General features: G+C 41.3%; 1 protein-coding gene across 1 annotated transcript in view; it reads right to left on the bottom strand.

The window, feature by feature from the left end:
- Nucleotides 1-13351, bottom strand: part of NUP93 (nucleoporin 93) — an 80633-nt gene that overhangs the window by 23302 nt on the left and 43980 nt on the right. Inside the window, exons 3-5 of the mRNA XM_009643257.2 lie at nt 11645-11707; nt 9184-9312; nt 1775-1849 (exon numbers count right to left, since the gene is read on the bottom strand). Of these exons, the coding sequence (XP_009641552.1) occupies nt 1775-1849; nt 9184-9312; nt 11645-11707 (267 nt within the window). The remainder of the gene's footprint in view (nt 1-1774; nt 1850-9183; nt 9313-11644; nt 11708-13351) is intronic.

Raw genomic sequence — 13351 nt, 5'->3', positions numbered from 1 at the left:
ATCTGACACAGGGAAACGAGAACAGAAGCCTGGCCCTTCAAAACCTGCCCTTAAACATACATACGCATGCACACACCCATTTGGATTTAAATCTTGGCCTTAATTTAGCTACTTCTATTACTGTTTATTCTACTCTCAGCCCAAAGACCTTCCAGCTACGTCTGAAAGTAATCATTCTTGATACTAGAAAGGCAGTGCTGTTGTAGTTTCAGTCTCTTTTTTTCTTGCATGCACTACTACTTTGACATGCCTAGTGTGCAAACAAGATGCGGAGCTCAGGATTGCACCCAGAATCTAGCATCAGTGAAATCACCTATGTGGACTTCGCAGTGTTTCTGTGAAACAGTATAAACTAGACATGGAGAACAATTAATCATTTCAGTGTAATTAAAATACATTTCCTGGCTGATGATAAACAGAAACAGCATGGACTGCCTCATCTCCAGGACTCCTGACTACTCACTGAAATCCACAGGAGCCCCATACCCAGCACTGAAACCCAGGTATTTTTGCACTCAAGCAGGGTGACGTTAAGGACAGCTCAGCCCCCAAGCCAGCTTCTCCAGAGGGTTTGCCGGGAGCACATGGCAGCTGCACCAAGCGTTTTGGTGGCAGAAGCCTGGCCACGAATACCACATTTCCACGGCACATAGTGAGCAGCCTGCACGCAGCTCATAAACCTGATGAGAGCCCACCCACGGGGAAGACACTATGACTCTGCAGCTACCCCTGGTACTAGCACTACTAGAGAGGTTGAGCTCTCCATATCCACAAAACATCATGAAACAACACTTTCAGCCTCAAAGTATGGATATAATTACACCACAAGGAAAATCCTTAATACAGGAATATTACAGTAGAGATGGAACAAATTAATGTACATTAACAACCACTAAATCAAACGTACGCTTTATCAGCACAACCACACACCTTACTTTGCGATTCATCTCTTCGCAGTTACTACAACTGAACGCAGACACAGTAAAACAGATGCACACGCAGCTATCTGGCTCAGCAAAGTCGGAGCCAATGCATGCAATCACAGTAATTGTGTGCAAATTAGGCAACGCTTTGTCTACGCAGTTTTACATATTCCATTTTGAAAAATCAAGTCCTTCTCTTTCATTTTGTTTCCAACAGTGCTGGTAAACAGATCATCCCAAACAACAAAAGTAACAAATTGGTTATGTAAAGGTTTATCAGTTTTCCCTGAAAAATTTCTGAGGGGGCCTAATGCCACCAGACATACTAATTCATAGCTGAGGCACTAAAGCTGCTCATGAACAATGCCATTAAGATGGGATATCGTTTGACAAACATCAGGATTAAGACTTCAGTGTGTTTTTTTCCTCCACACACACATCAGAAACGTGATCTTCTGCACGTGAGAATAAAGGGAATGTAAAGTCTTCATTTGTGTACTATCACACATTGACGTGAATTCTAAAAAAAAAAAAACAAAACGTTTTTTCTTGGAAAGGTTAAAAGAGTTTCAACTTACTATACGAGCATAAATGACTTCTACAGTCATTACGGTGTTTGGGATCTCCTTCTGACAAAAAAAAAAAATCCTGTAGCAGACAGATGAGTAGACTTTAAAAAAAGTCAGGCTAAATTGTTGTATTTTCCAATTGGATTTTAACCACAGGCAGATGTTTTCATGTTTTACCTGCCTGCCATATCTTCTTACATGCTACGCTCACAGATCTTTCATTTCCCCGGCTCTCTCTGTGTAGAAAACAATGTTTGACCATGTTTTTCCACTTCCACTCACCTGCCGAGCATACGCCATCTCCACGTTGTCCAACGAGCTGCGACCTGGAGGGCCCAACTCACCAACGTAGCTAGGCTGTTTAACAAGAAGCATATAAAAAGACAGAAGGTATAAAATTACTGCAGTGCATTTTGCCAGTATATCTACTCCTAAAGAATAACAGCAAAACCATGTTCATGACAGAACTAAGAGCAGGGTTTCGAACTATCTACAGTGTAAAAGGCATAGTCTCACTGCAATACCCTATTATCTTCCCAACACAGTTTAAACTTTCTAAAGTGACAGAAATACTCCTTAATCAGTGCGCAAACCAACCATTAGCTCTCCAGAATTAGGACATCAGCATCTCTCGATAGCATCTTATAATTTTAATTCTTTCCTTTTGTTTCTTGAAAGGTTGCTTATCGCCATGTTAGTATCATAAAATCATAGAATGTTTTGGGTTGGAAGGGACCCCTAGAGGTCATCTAGTCCAACCCCCCTGCCATGAGCAGGGACACCGCTAACTAGATCAGGTTGCTCAGAGCCCCATCCAACCTGGCCTTGAATGTTTCCAGGGATGGGGCCTCCACTACCTCTCTGGGCAACCCGTTCCAGTGTTTCACCACTCTCATTGGAAAGAATTTCTTCCTTATATCCAGTCTAAACCTACCCTGGTTTAGTTTAAAACCATTACCCCTTGTCTTGTCACCGCTGGACCTACTAAAAAGATTTTCCCCATCTTTCCTATAGGCTCCCTTTAAGTACTGAAAGGCCGCAATGAGGTCTCCCCTCAGTCTTCTCTTCTCCAGGCTGAACAACCCCAACTCTCTCAGCCTGTCCTCATAGGAGAGGTGCTCCAGCCCTCGGATCATTTTTGTGGCCCTCCTCTGGACCCGCTCCAACACTTCCATGTCCTTCTTGTGCTGAGGGCTCCAGAGCTGGACGCAGTACTCTAGTATATCACTGTGAAGCATCTGGCCTGAGTCTCCATCACAGCAAGGACACAGAATTCAACAGACCAGCTCAATGGATGCAGTCTAGCAAGGCTGACACTCCGGTTTTGTCCTAGTGCCATGACACGGCCACAAAATGTGACAGCAGCATTCAATTATCTGCCAAAAAGTGCCCCATTGCTGGCCAGTTGTAGGAGGAAGGAGGACACTGGCAATATACTGACCTGAAAAAATCATCTTCCTAGCCATAGAGAGTGTCAAGATTGAGATATTTTCGGTTTAGAGAGACAGCGGATAGAATCACGGCATGGAAAATTTGTACTCTTTTATAAAACTTGAAATATAATACTGACATAATATTCTAATGCTGCATAAAGCTTAAGCATTCATCACAAATCACAGATATGTTTTCAGTATAGCCACTACTGAACATGGATGTTCATGAGTTGGGGGGAAAGAACGTAATACTCTCTGACGTTTCCTGCTTCCTAAAAATGTAACTCTTCATTTCAGCATCAGCAGTGACAGTCCTGGGTTTGAAAAATAAAGCGCAATAATTTTAAAGACAGATCCCTTTGAGGTAAGCAGTCCTTTAATACCAGCCGCTTTGTAAGCGGCACTACAGCCACGATGGTCTGAAGATAAAAGGAAGACAAGCTCAGTACAGAAGCGTAATATTTATTATGAAGTCAACTGACATAGTTGGAGCAAGCAAAAAGGAACAGATAAGCTTTCAGAAAAGCAAGCATGTTTTCAGGTCTGAAACTGAAGCAATAGCCTTTGAATTTCAGACTTTGAACCCAAAAGCTCATTTGACTCTCCCAGGTATAGTCTGGTAACACAAACCAACCTTGCTCAGCTTACTCCAGGTGTCTAGCTTCAGTAGGTATGAGGATCTAAGACGGTTGCTTACTTTCACCAGGAAAGCACATAAACTAAACATTGAAAGCAGCTGTAAGTAAACACTGAGAAGGGGCCTTGCTGTGCCTTGGTTTGTTATCAGATAACTCAAGTCCCTCTATATTCCTCTAAACTGGAAGCAGTAACTTTTTCCAGGAAAGAGCAGGTACTCCTGCGGAGTTTTAAAATTAAGCTTTTTACCATCAAAGGCTGCTACTGCTAGCTGCACATCCTCATTAGCTGTTATATGGCACCTTAGCAATACCATCAAATAGCTTTATTTTTTTCTTACATCAGTTACCCAGAATGTCAGCATTTTACTGTGTAGATGGGATCACCTTCAAGTATTGCTTAAGGACAATGTTCTAGTCTTTCCTGGAAGAGTTCAGTTAAATATGACCGACTTGCTGCCAGTACAGACAACAAAGCCCAAATGCAATGAAAAAACTCATTGTTTTCACTTTCAGTTTAAACAGCTTCAGAGTTCAGCGTTGCCAACACCTGTCAGGCCACAGCACAGCAGGACCAACGCCCCTGCCATGACCAGGCTTGCATGGATTTCAGGAAAAGATCTGAGCAATGGGCGACTTTTCTCTAGATGCCGTCATTGTTCAGTTTCTTGTTTCAAATGAGGACAAAATGCTGACAGGGTCTTCCAAAGAATCTCACTTTTTTGGGCATTGTATCCCAACTTTGGAATGAAGTAACATAAACATATGAACTTCCAGACATGTTACTGATAGCCTATGCTCTGAGCACTGTCTCAGTCATTCCCAAATGCTTGTCATTTTAATTTGCTATCAGTTTAACCCCAGTTATCTTCTAAGGTGTAGGACTTCCTTTACACTCGTGACCGTCTGTTCTTGCACAGACAATGGCTACCTGCTCTCCTAGTCCAGGAGCTTTGATCAGGGAAAATTTTGCAGTTGTAAATTTAAAGACCAATAAAGTGACACAGTTGCAATGGCCAATAAGCTGTTCTGAGGTCGCCAGGAATTTATGCGTGAAGGTAAGTTTCTCTACTGAGAAACTCTAAGAACTTTGCGATATTTGTGATTACTGCTTTCTACATAGCATATAACAATTGACTACAGAATAAAAAAATAGTCATTTGTATTTGTCCCTGGTATAGTGAAAGATAAATGAATGAAGGTATCAAAGATGAACCTGGACAGTCCTTTAAAATTGCTGGAATGAGTTTATCACTGCATTAATTTCTCAGTAATAGCGCAATTTAAATTACATCCAACCTGATTATAAAATGCAGATGCATTTAGACCTCAGGCAGTATAAAAATGCCTTACCAAGAATCCCAAAAGAATCCCACTTTTTCGTTTTGCAGCTGAACTTACACTAAAAATACTCTTCACAGTCACTCCTAATGGATACTGATATTCAGAAGCATTTGCATTTTTCTTTCAGTGCCAAATCATCTGCCACAAATTCCTTTAAACCCACCTAAAAAGCGACAAATTCTTTGTTCTAAAGAACAAAGAAGCTGTTAAAGCAGGTTTCCTGGGAAACAGACATGATGGCAGAAATAGCACTTTGCAGCCTTCCCCTATGCTGTGCCAGATAAATTGCAGAGTTATTTAAAGTAACGTTAAATTATGGACATTGTCATTAATTACTGATGAGGTTTCATCTTCTAAAGCAAGTGAAGAAGGGTACATTACTGTCACTTTTCAACCAGTGCCCAAACACCAGAAACATAAGGACTGGGGCTTTGTTTTTGTGAACCTGGTTCCTTTTTCTCCCGCTGCTGCTTTGCAGCACCAAAGAGCATCCACGTGGCTGCTGCTCCAGCGCGTGGTGTGCGACTGATGGGTTGAAACCCACAGGTAAGGATCTGAATTCAAAAGTGCACGCCTGAAAGCTAATAACTGCATGCTCTGGGGTTTTGGGTTTAAGTTCCCTTTCTCCAATTTTAATTTGACCCTCAGTGTTATGTTAATAAATATTCTTCAAAACAATCTGCCACAGCTGAGAACTGCCACATTGGAATTGAATTCTTTAAATGCCCACTACCAACTTGGCACTTCAGCAAGGAAAGAATTCAGGAACTCCAGAATTTGTCTTGCCTTTCTTTCATATGCCAAGAGCCATGGGAGCAAGCTTATTTCCTATTTTTTCTATCTCATACTTGCATTCTGGCTTCATCTTTGAATTATTAAACTCAAAAAAAAAAAAAAAAAAGCAAAAGCTCACTGAAACTTTAAAAAAGCGCTAGCTCACTGAACTATCTCATGGCTGTGCTAAAAAGAAATTTCAAAAGGAAAACTAAAGCAGTGAGTCAGCATGGGGAAGGCCATTTCCATTCCTCACCCTGAACTGCAGAAGCGGAGAGTTGCGTGGGCAATCCTGTAGCTGGTAACCAGCGTTCAAAAAGGCATCCCCTACAAGCTAAGGGGGAGATTTGGGGAAGGGGGGAATACCCTTTAGGGGCAAGTCAGAACTTACCAAGTTTCCAAGGAAGTAAAAGATTATGAAAGATGCATTGAAAACAGCAGCTAGGCGCATATGAGGAGAATCATCTTTCAGGTCAGGTTCTTAAGCTTAAGTGGAGCAGCAAAAGGAAGCACAGAAAAGTGGGTAACGCACAGAGGACTGCAGAAGTGCAAAGTGCGCACACGCATCTTTCTGCATCTCTAGTCCTGTACTGCTTAAACAGCCTGTGCTGGTTTTGTCAACTACATTTGCCTCTCCCTGCCCCTGAATTTAGGTCTTTCCAAAACGTTCTTCAGAAGTGCAATGTTTATTCTGAATATTATCCGTTTGGGAAAGCTGCAGCTATACTGCACTGCCGTCACATTTTTATCTTTAAATTCATTTAGTCTAACGATGCTGCTTTTCAAAGGAGTCCTCCTTCATTTGTACTCAGCCGAGCATTCAGCTTCACTTGCACACCGAACCATGTGCATATAAAGATGCATTATTCATCACCCTCATATGCATATGCACATTCCTCAGCAGAAGTCTGGGCAGACATTTTGTCAGCACTCCAAATGGCTTGGCCAGTAGATGCAGTGAATAACTAGGCAGGAGACGGAGCTGGAGAAACACCATCAAAATATATTGTGGTGCAGCAGGGGACCGGAAAGCATCTTGCAGTCCTTGGGATTTAAGGGATATGAAGATATGATACCGAGGGGCAGAACAGAAACAGAGCGTGACAGTGTCTCTCTGTCACTGCGGGAGTGGGCTGCTTGACAGCAGAAGTGGAAGAGCTTGGGGTGGGGGTGGAAGAAAGAAAAACCTCGAATAAGAGGACAAAAGAAATGCCTCGGCACCCAGTGGAACAAGACTCAGGACGAACACCTTGAGAACATAAGTGTTTGCTACCTCGAAAACAAAACCCAGGCCTTCCTCTCCCTTTTCCCCCCCAAGAAGCACCTTTTTTTATTAGCTCTGTTTTTCACTTAGGTGAAGGCGGCCAGGCTGGAAGACAAGGGGGAGCAGAAAACCCTAATGGCAAGTCCTGTGCTAGCTTCTTTGAATCATGAGCTTTGCCTGTTAATTGGTCTTATTTCCATGAATAACGTGTTGGTATTTCACTCTGCCCAAATTAGCTTGCCCAAAGCTTGCGAATTGGCTCACAGGCAGACCGGCCCCCTGCTGCCTTTGGATCTGTGCCTTTTCAGTTGATTCTCCATCTCCAGAGGATATCAATTAAACCTCTACTATATTCCACAGGCTGTGTCTGTTTGTGTCACACACACACAAAAAACTTATTTGACTGGAACAAGGCTTTAGAAGAACAACCTGCTGTGGGGAGGTTAGATAACAGGCTTTTAACACAGTAGATGCACTTCAAACCTCTCAGACCTTTGACTTCTTCAGGCTAAGACTAGAATATATCAAGGATTTTAAATGCTCTTGAAATGACAAACGGATACTACGAGTGCTTTGAAACAGAGAGTGGAGTATTACTGAGCGATAGCGTATACTGAGTCTTTAAACTCATTCACGAAAAACATTAGAGGGTTCCCACCCCCTCCAATCTGATGCTTGGCATTGCGAGTGCCATGGGCTGGGGGTAGCGTCCATTTCACACTGAAACATCAGAAAAAGGGGTTTTACCTTTTCAGAGTAGGTTATTAAATTGCTTCTCCTAGCAGTCAATAGCTACACTTTGAAAGGAAAACCCCACACCAGTAACTCACACACAAATCAAAGATGTTAGAAGGTATCAGAATAGCTTCAGACTCATACCCTAAAATAATGGGATAGCTGTTCCTAGTTCTAAATAAATTCAGCCTGCATTATTTAGCATTTCTAATATTAGAAAGCTGGACAACCTTCTGAGAAGTCACAGTAAAGTATCAGTAAAATACTTTCTGGGGAAGATAACTTCTATAAAAAGATGTATGCTAACTGGGATTAACCTATATTTAAAAGAACAGTAATCAGAAAGGGACATTTCATTAACAACTTTAATTATTTCCAAATCCCTATACAGGTCATACCCCATTAACACCAAGGGCTTTTTTTTTTATTTTAATGCACTTTGCAGCTGTGTAAGTCACTCCAATGAACAAGAATTTATTTAAAAACAAAACCTAACCAACCAAAACCAAAAAGCGTGTGTGTGGGGGAAGGAGCATGGCTGTAAAAACCTGTGCCTGTTTTCCAGTCTGAAAGCACAGCAACTTGCATTCCCCCACCCCCTATCACCTCTCCTCTCAAGGTTACAGCTTTCATGGAGCATCATGCAGGGGACGTGATGTGACTTTGCGCTCCAGGGATCTCAGCTGATGTCTGATGCCTCTAGCTCAGAGGGGTGGAGTTCCTACAACTCTGCATGTAACTCTGCTTTACTCAAGTAACTGGAGCGTTCTCTTTATGAGAATACACTGTAAAGTTTTAAGCTGTAATAGGATAAGGAATGTTTTAAGTTGCAAGTCAATGCCTTTCCATGTTAAACATGGGGTCCATCTTGCCCAAAGGATTCAGTCACTTGAATTGCTGAACACTAGAGGTCTTAAAGGCACAAAACTTGAATCTGCATTCCATGATAAAGCAAAGTAAAGAGGAAAGCATACTTGCTCTTTTTTTGTTGTTGAATATTCACCTGGTTTTGCTAAGAAACCTGAAAGACTTCATCAGCCTCCCAAGAAAAGCCGTAAGTCCTGGCTAGGACACAGTGACAAGGGACAGAGACACACTAAGACCTATGTTTGAGCATTGTTACACCTGAGAAATTGTCTGGTTTCACCAGCATTGCAAAGGTTTCCCGCAGGGGAAGTTCACCTCAATGTGTTTTCTGTCCCCTGGGTGTGTTGATGTAATATGCATTAGAGTGACTTCACATTTCCAGTCTGCACGTATGTTGCTTAAAACATAGCTTCAGCAATAGGAGCTCCAGTGCCTGTACCCAGCAGTCAACGAAAACAATCATAAAATGTTTGATACTTTACTGGACAATGCATTTTGCTAGTCATGGCCATCTTGGAATTAACTACAGATTGGCTATTTCTCATTTTCACACAGCTGTAGCTACAGAATAATCCAGAGGTGGTTTCAGCAGTGCTGGAGCACCAGCTGCATACATGCAGTGTTTAGAAAGACAGTTACCTCATTTTCCTGGGTGAAATCGAGAGCATCCTCCCCTGATGCAAGCAGAGTATGAAGAATCCTTTGTTTCACCTGTTCCCATTCAACCAGCATTGATTCTCGGTGATACTCCTCAGCCATAGCAAAAGTCTGGGGGTGAAGAAGAACAAGAGCTAAGGAACATATAGTAACACCAAACAGCCTAGCTCTTCTATTAATAGACCAGCTCAAGAATGACACAGAAAATAGCAACTAGATAAATGAACCAGGTCAGCCCTCAAAAACTAACGATGTGCTGCATATTATTTTAACAGACTTTTTGTTCAGGTACTAGGGGATTCAGAACATAGATGTGTGCATCATTAAGACAACTCTCACATACCCAGCTAGTAAAACAGGGAATCTGCATCTCTTCCATGGTACTGCAACACACGCAGACCTTGGCAGGCTGGAAATCAATAGGCTTCTTTCTTTCATTTAGGAGCATGGATACAATATCCAGGTCATCACTGATCTGCACGGTTTGTTGAGACTAACTTCTCTAACGGCAACTAGCTTTTCAGCTCCCTGAAGGCTACAAAGGTTTGACTTAACTGCATTCTTAACAGAGTTGTCTGTTTATTGCCCATATTTCATTTCCAGGTTTTTACCCGTATGTTTTTCTTTTAAATGGGAAATAGGATAAAATAAAAGTATTAAGGAAAATTAACCAGTGCCAAAGAATTTGAAAGTCTCTCTCATCAGGAACGTAACTCAGGAAAGCACATAGGAAAAATCATATCCCAAGAAGAAACATCCTTTTACCTTTGAAATGGCTGATGTGCTACATTGTCTTCACATCCAACTGGAGAACTCATAGAAGGAAATAGCTCAATATTCCTTATTTTGGCAATAGCATTAGGACAGAGAAGATGCTTCGTTACCTTTCTTGTTATTGTTGGGGTGATGCTAACTAGCAGCCTTGAGTATACCGGGACAAGAAATAAGAATATTTCCACTAATTCTAAATCAAGAATAATCTACATTGGATCTTCCCCGCCTTTCTCTTTCACAACCTTCTCTGTCTTTCACATAACTTTATGCTGCAGTGTACATAACTAAATGTCTTGGTTGGCTGAGTAAGTTTTTCATCTCATTACAGCCCACTATTAGGATATTGTCAATTAAGGGGCAAAACATTCCCCAGTATAAATGAATTGATAAGAGGCAGTGACATTTGGCAAGCATTTAATTATGGTGCACGCATGCAACTAGAGCATAAGATTTGTGTTTGTTTTATTATATAAATTCACTTTATACTTTCATGGTAGAATATAGGTCTTTATCCTTGCCTTCACTATAACAGCTTCAACAGGGTTTTAAATATGCTTCAGTAACTACAGTATAATTATATGTAATTAAAATAATTTAATAATGCTTAAGTACCATTTCTTATAATTTGAAAGAAACACAGGGGCATCAGGTTGAGAACTGAGCCTAAGTGTACACGGAGGGAAACAATCGTAACACAAGCACCAGGAAGCATGCAATGACATTTCCAAGCAACTGTTTTAAGACAAACAACGGGAAGCATTTTTCCACACTGCATAATTCAGTTGTGGAAATCACTGCCCCAGAACGTGACAGATACCAAAAGCATAAATAGATTCAGAAACAGGATCAGATGAATTTCACATAGGAAAACAACTTCCAGCTCGGATAAATCTTCAAAACTGCTTGCTTGGAGGTGAAGAGACAGGAGATGAATGGGGGAAGGCTAACTCTGCCTTTTTTTTCCTTACAGGCTATCTAAGTACTGGTCCCTTTCAAGAGAATAAAGCTGGGCTCAGCAAGCCCTGAGCCTAAATGACAACTCTTACTTTCTTATTGTAGCGTTTTCCCTTGTACTGCTTAAAAAAAAAACCCTTTTTTTTTTTCTTCTTATACAAGAGATTTCCTTTGGACAATGTGATGCAGTATGGTGTTCTGGCTCTTGTACAGACACAAGAATTAAACCTTGCAGCGCTTTTGCTGCACAGGCCTGGATGTGGTTGCATGTGCTTCAACTCTGTAACCCGGAGAAACAGCTATGATAAATACATTGAGTATCATCGCTGTACGGGAAGTCAGTGCACAAGGTGTTTCTCAGAGCAAAAAAAGGAAATAAAGCCCACATCCTAGGCAGTTATCACCTCTAGAAAAGGCAGTATCTGTGCTGAAAGGGTTGGAGTGAGTGTGCTGTGCCTTACGAACCACAGCTTCTCTGCTCAAACAGATTTAATACGGTGAGCCCCCTGATCCCACAAAATACTGCAGTTGAAATACAACTGACAAGTATTTCTTCCGGAAATTCTCTGCAAGTATTTCCTAATGTCTAGTTTTTCTATATTTTCACAGTCCTTTTAAATTCCACTAGTTTATTAAATATCTAATTTATTAATTCCTTAGGGATCTCCCCCCCCCTTTTTTTTAAGGAAAAAAATGGTGCTTGCTTCCAACTTACCCTCTTCCTAGACTCCTCGATGGCCGACAGCAATGCATTATCTTTTTCATTCTTCAGGAACCCCTGAAGAAAAAGGAGAAACAGAGCTTCAGTCAAAAAGTCGTCCTTGCGCTAACATAGATACATATTGTAGTATTCTGCTCTTTCAGCTCTGAGAAGTGCTCGGAACACTCTCCCCAATCCACTCCTGAGAAGTTTAAAGGTCACTTTACTTTACCAGAGCTACAGCAAGATGCCCATACAGAGCAATGTGAAAATGAAAAGGCATTAATCCCCTGTTTTAATATGCATTAAATCCTAGTGAAATGTCCTGCTTCTATTCTCTTTTATCTCTGTGTCCCAGCAACTGCTTCCTCTTGCTCTCCATTTGAGGGAGCTAGGATGAAAGCTGGTAGGAGTGATAAGCCAAGATAAGATTGTTGGACTTGAGTATGTTGGGGGGAAAAAAAAAATAAATAAAAAAGGTTTTGACTTGGCAGCTTCAGGCAGGAGTGGAGCTCTTGGAGGTCCGATGAGAACTGTAAAAAAGAACCTTAAAAATAAGTCAGTTGAGGAAGAATAGAACTAACTAAATAGTTGGAAAGCATACACAAAAAGTTTACCGCACAGCCTCTCTGCATGCATACAGGCGGAGGTGGGTAAAAAAATAATATATATGAGTTGTATTTTTAATTTTCAGTATATCAGTAAATCTCAAAGTCAGGTAGACGCAAGCAGATTGATGGAGATGAGCTGTTAGCTCCTTATCCCAAAGGTTACTTTTGTGACCCCTACTACAAAACATACAATAATTTGAATTTTAAACAAATAGCCATAGGGTAAACTGCAGTAACACACAGAGATAACAAACAGGAAATGTTTATTACAACTTGAATATCTTTATTTTACACTTTCACTGTTATATCACCAATTAAACAAACCAAGTGGATTTGTACTCCCAGTCTTAAACTTAATCATTATTCAAATCATAAAAAAAAAAAAAAGCCTTTGTCTCCCTCTGAAGTAATCAACTATAACATTATCAACTCCATTAAGTGCTAATACCTTAAGAGTCTGTATGCTCACTCCACAGCTCTAAAATTAAGAGCCGCTAACAAACTCAGGGAGTGGGAATTCAATGTACCATGCTTTATGCTTTTACAACGAGGATACACAATTGCAGCAGCGTCTGACCGAACGTGTCAAGAATGAGGAGGCTTTTGTGCCTTTCCTTACCCACATCTTCCTACAAATAAGTGGTTCCTGCCCCAACAATCTGACAATATCGGTATTGATCCATGCAACCTAGGCAGAGCTCAGGATCTCCAGAGGAGCATGGATCCCATGGCAGGACAGAAACTCGCTGTCATAAGGATTTGGACCTTTGGGGGGAAAAAAAAAAAAAATATTTACAGTAGGTCTTAGAAACAGTCCTGCAGCAGTACTACACACAGCCACAGGTATCACAGTTTGCTACTTAGCTCTGGGAGGTGAGGAGGGTTTGAAATCTCCCCAAACTGAAGAAATCTGGCAGGAAACTCTGCCGCGTAGGTGTGCTGTCTGCCTTCCTGCTACCCAGCACTGGTGTGTGAAATAAAGGGCATTGCACCCTTTCTTTCCGAAATATGTAGAGCAAGCATTTGAGGTATGGGACAGCCTGACCCCCTTCAGCTGGAAATAGGAATGTGACCCCTTTCTGTATTCCAGGTAGAGAACGAACCACCATCC

Source organism: Egretta garzetta, unplaced genomic scaffold (assembly GCF_000687185.1).
Source record: "Egretta garzetta isolate BGI_Z169 unplaced genomic scaffold, ASM68718v1 scaffold27, whole genome shotgun sequence".
In the NCBI taxonomy this organism is placed as follows: Eukaryota; Metazoa; Chordata; class Aves; order Pelecaniformes; family Ardeidae; genus Egretta; species Egretta garzetta.
This window is presented reverse-complemented; position numbering and strand designations above follow the sequence as displayed.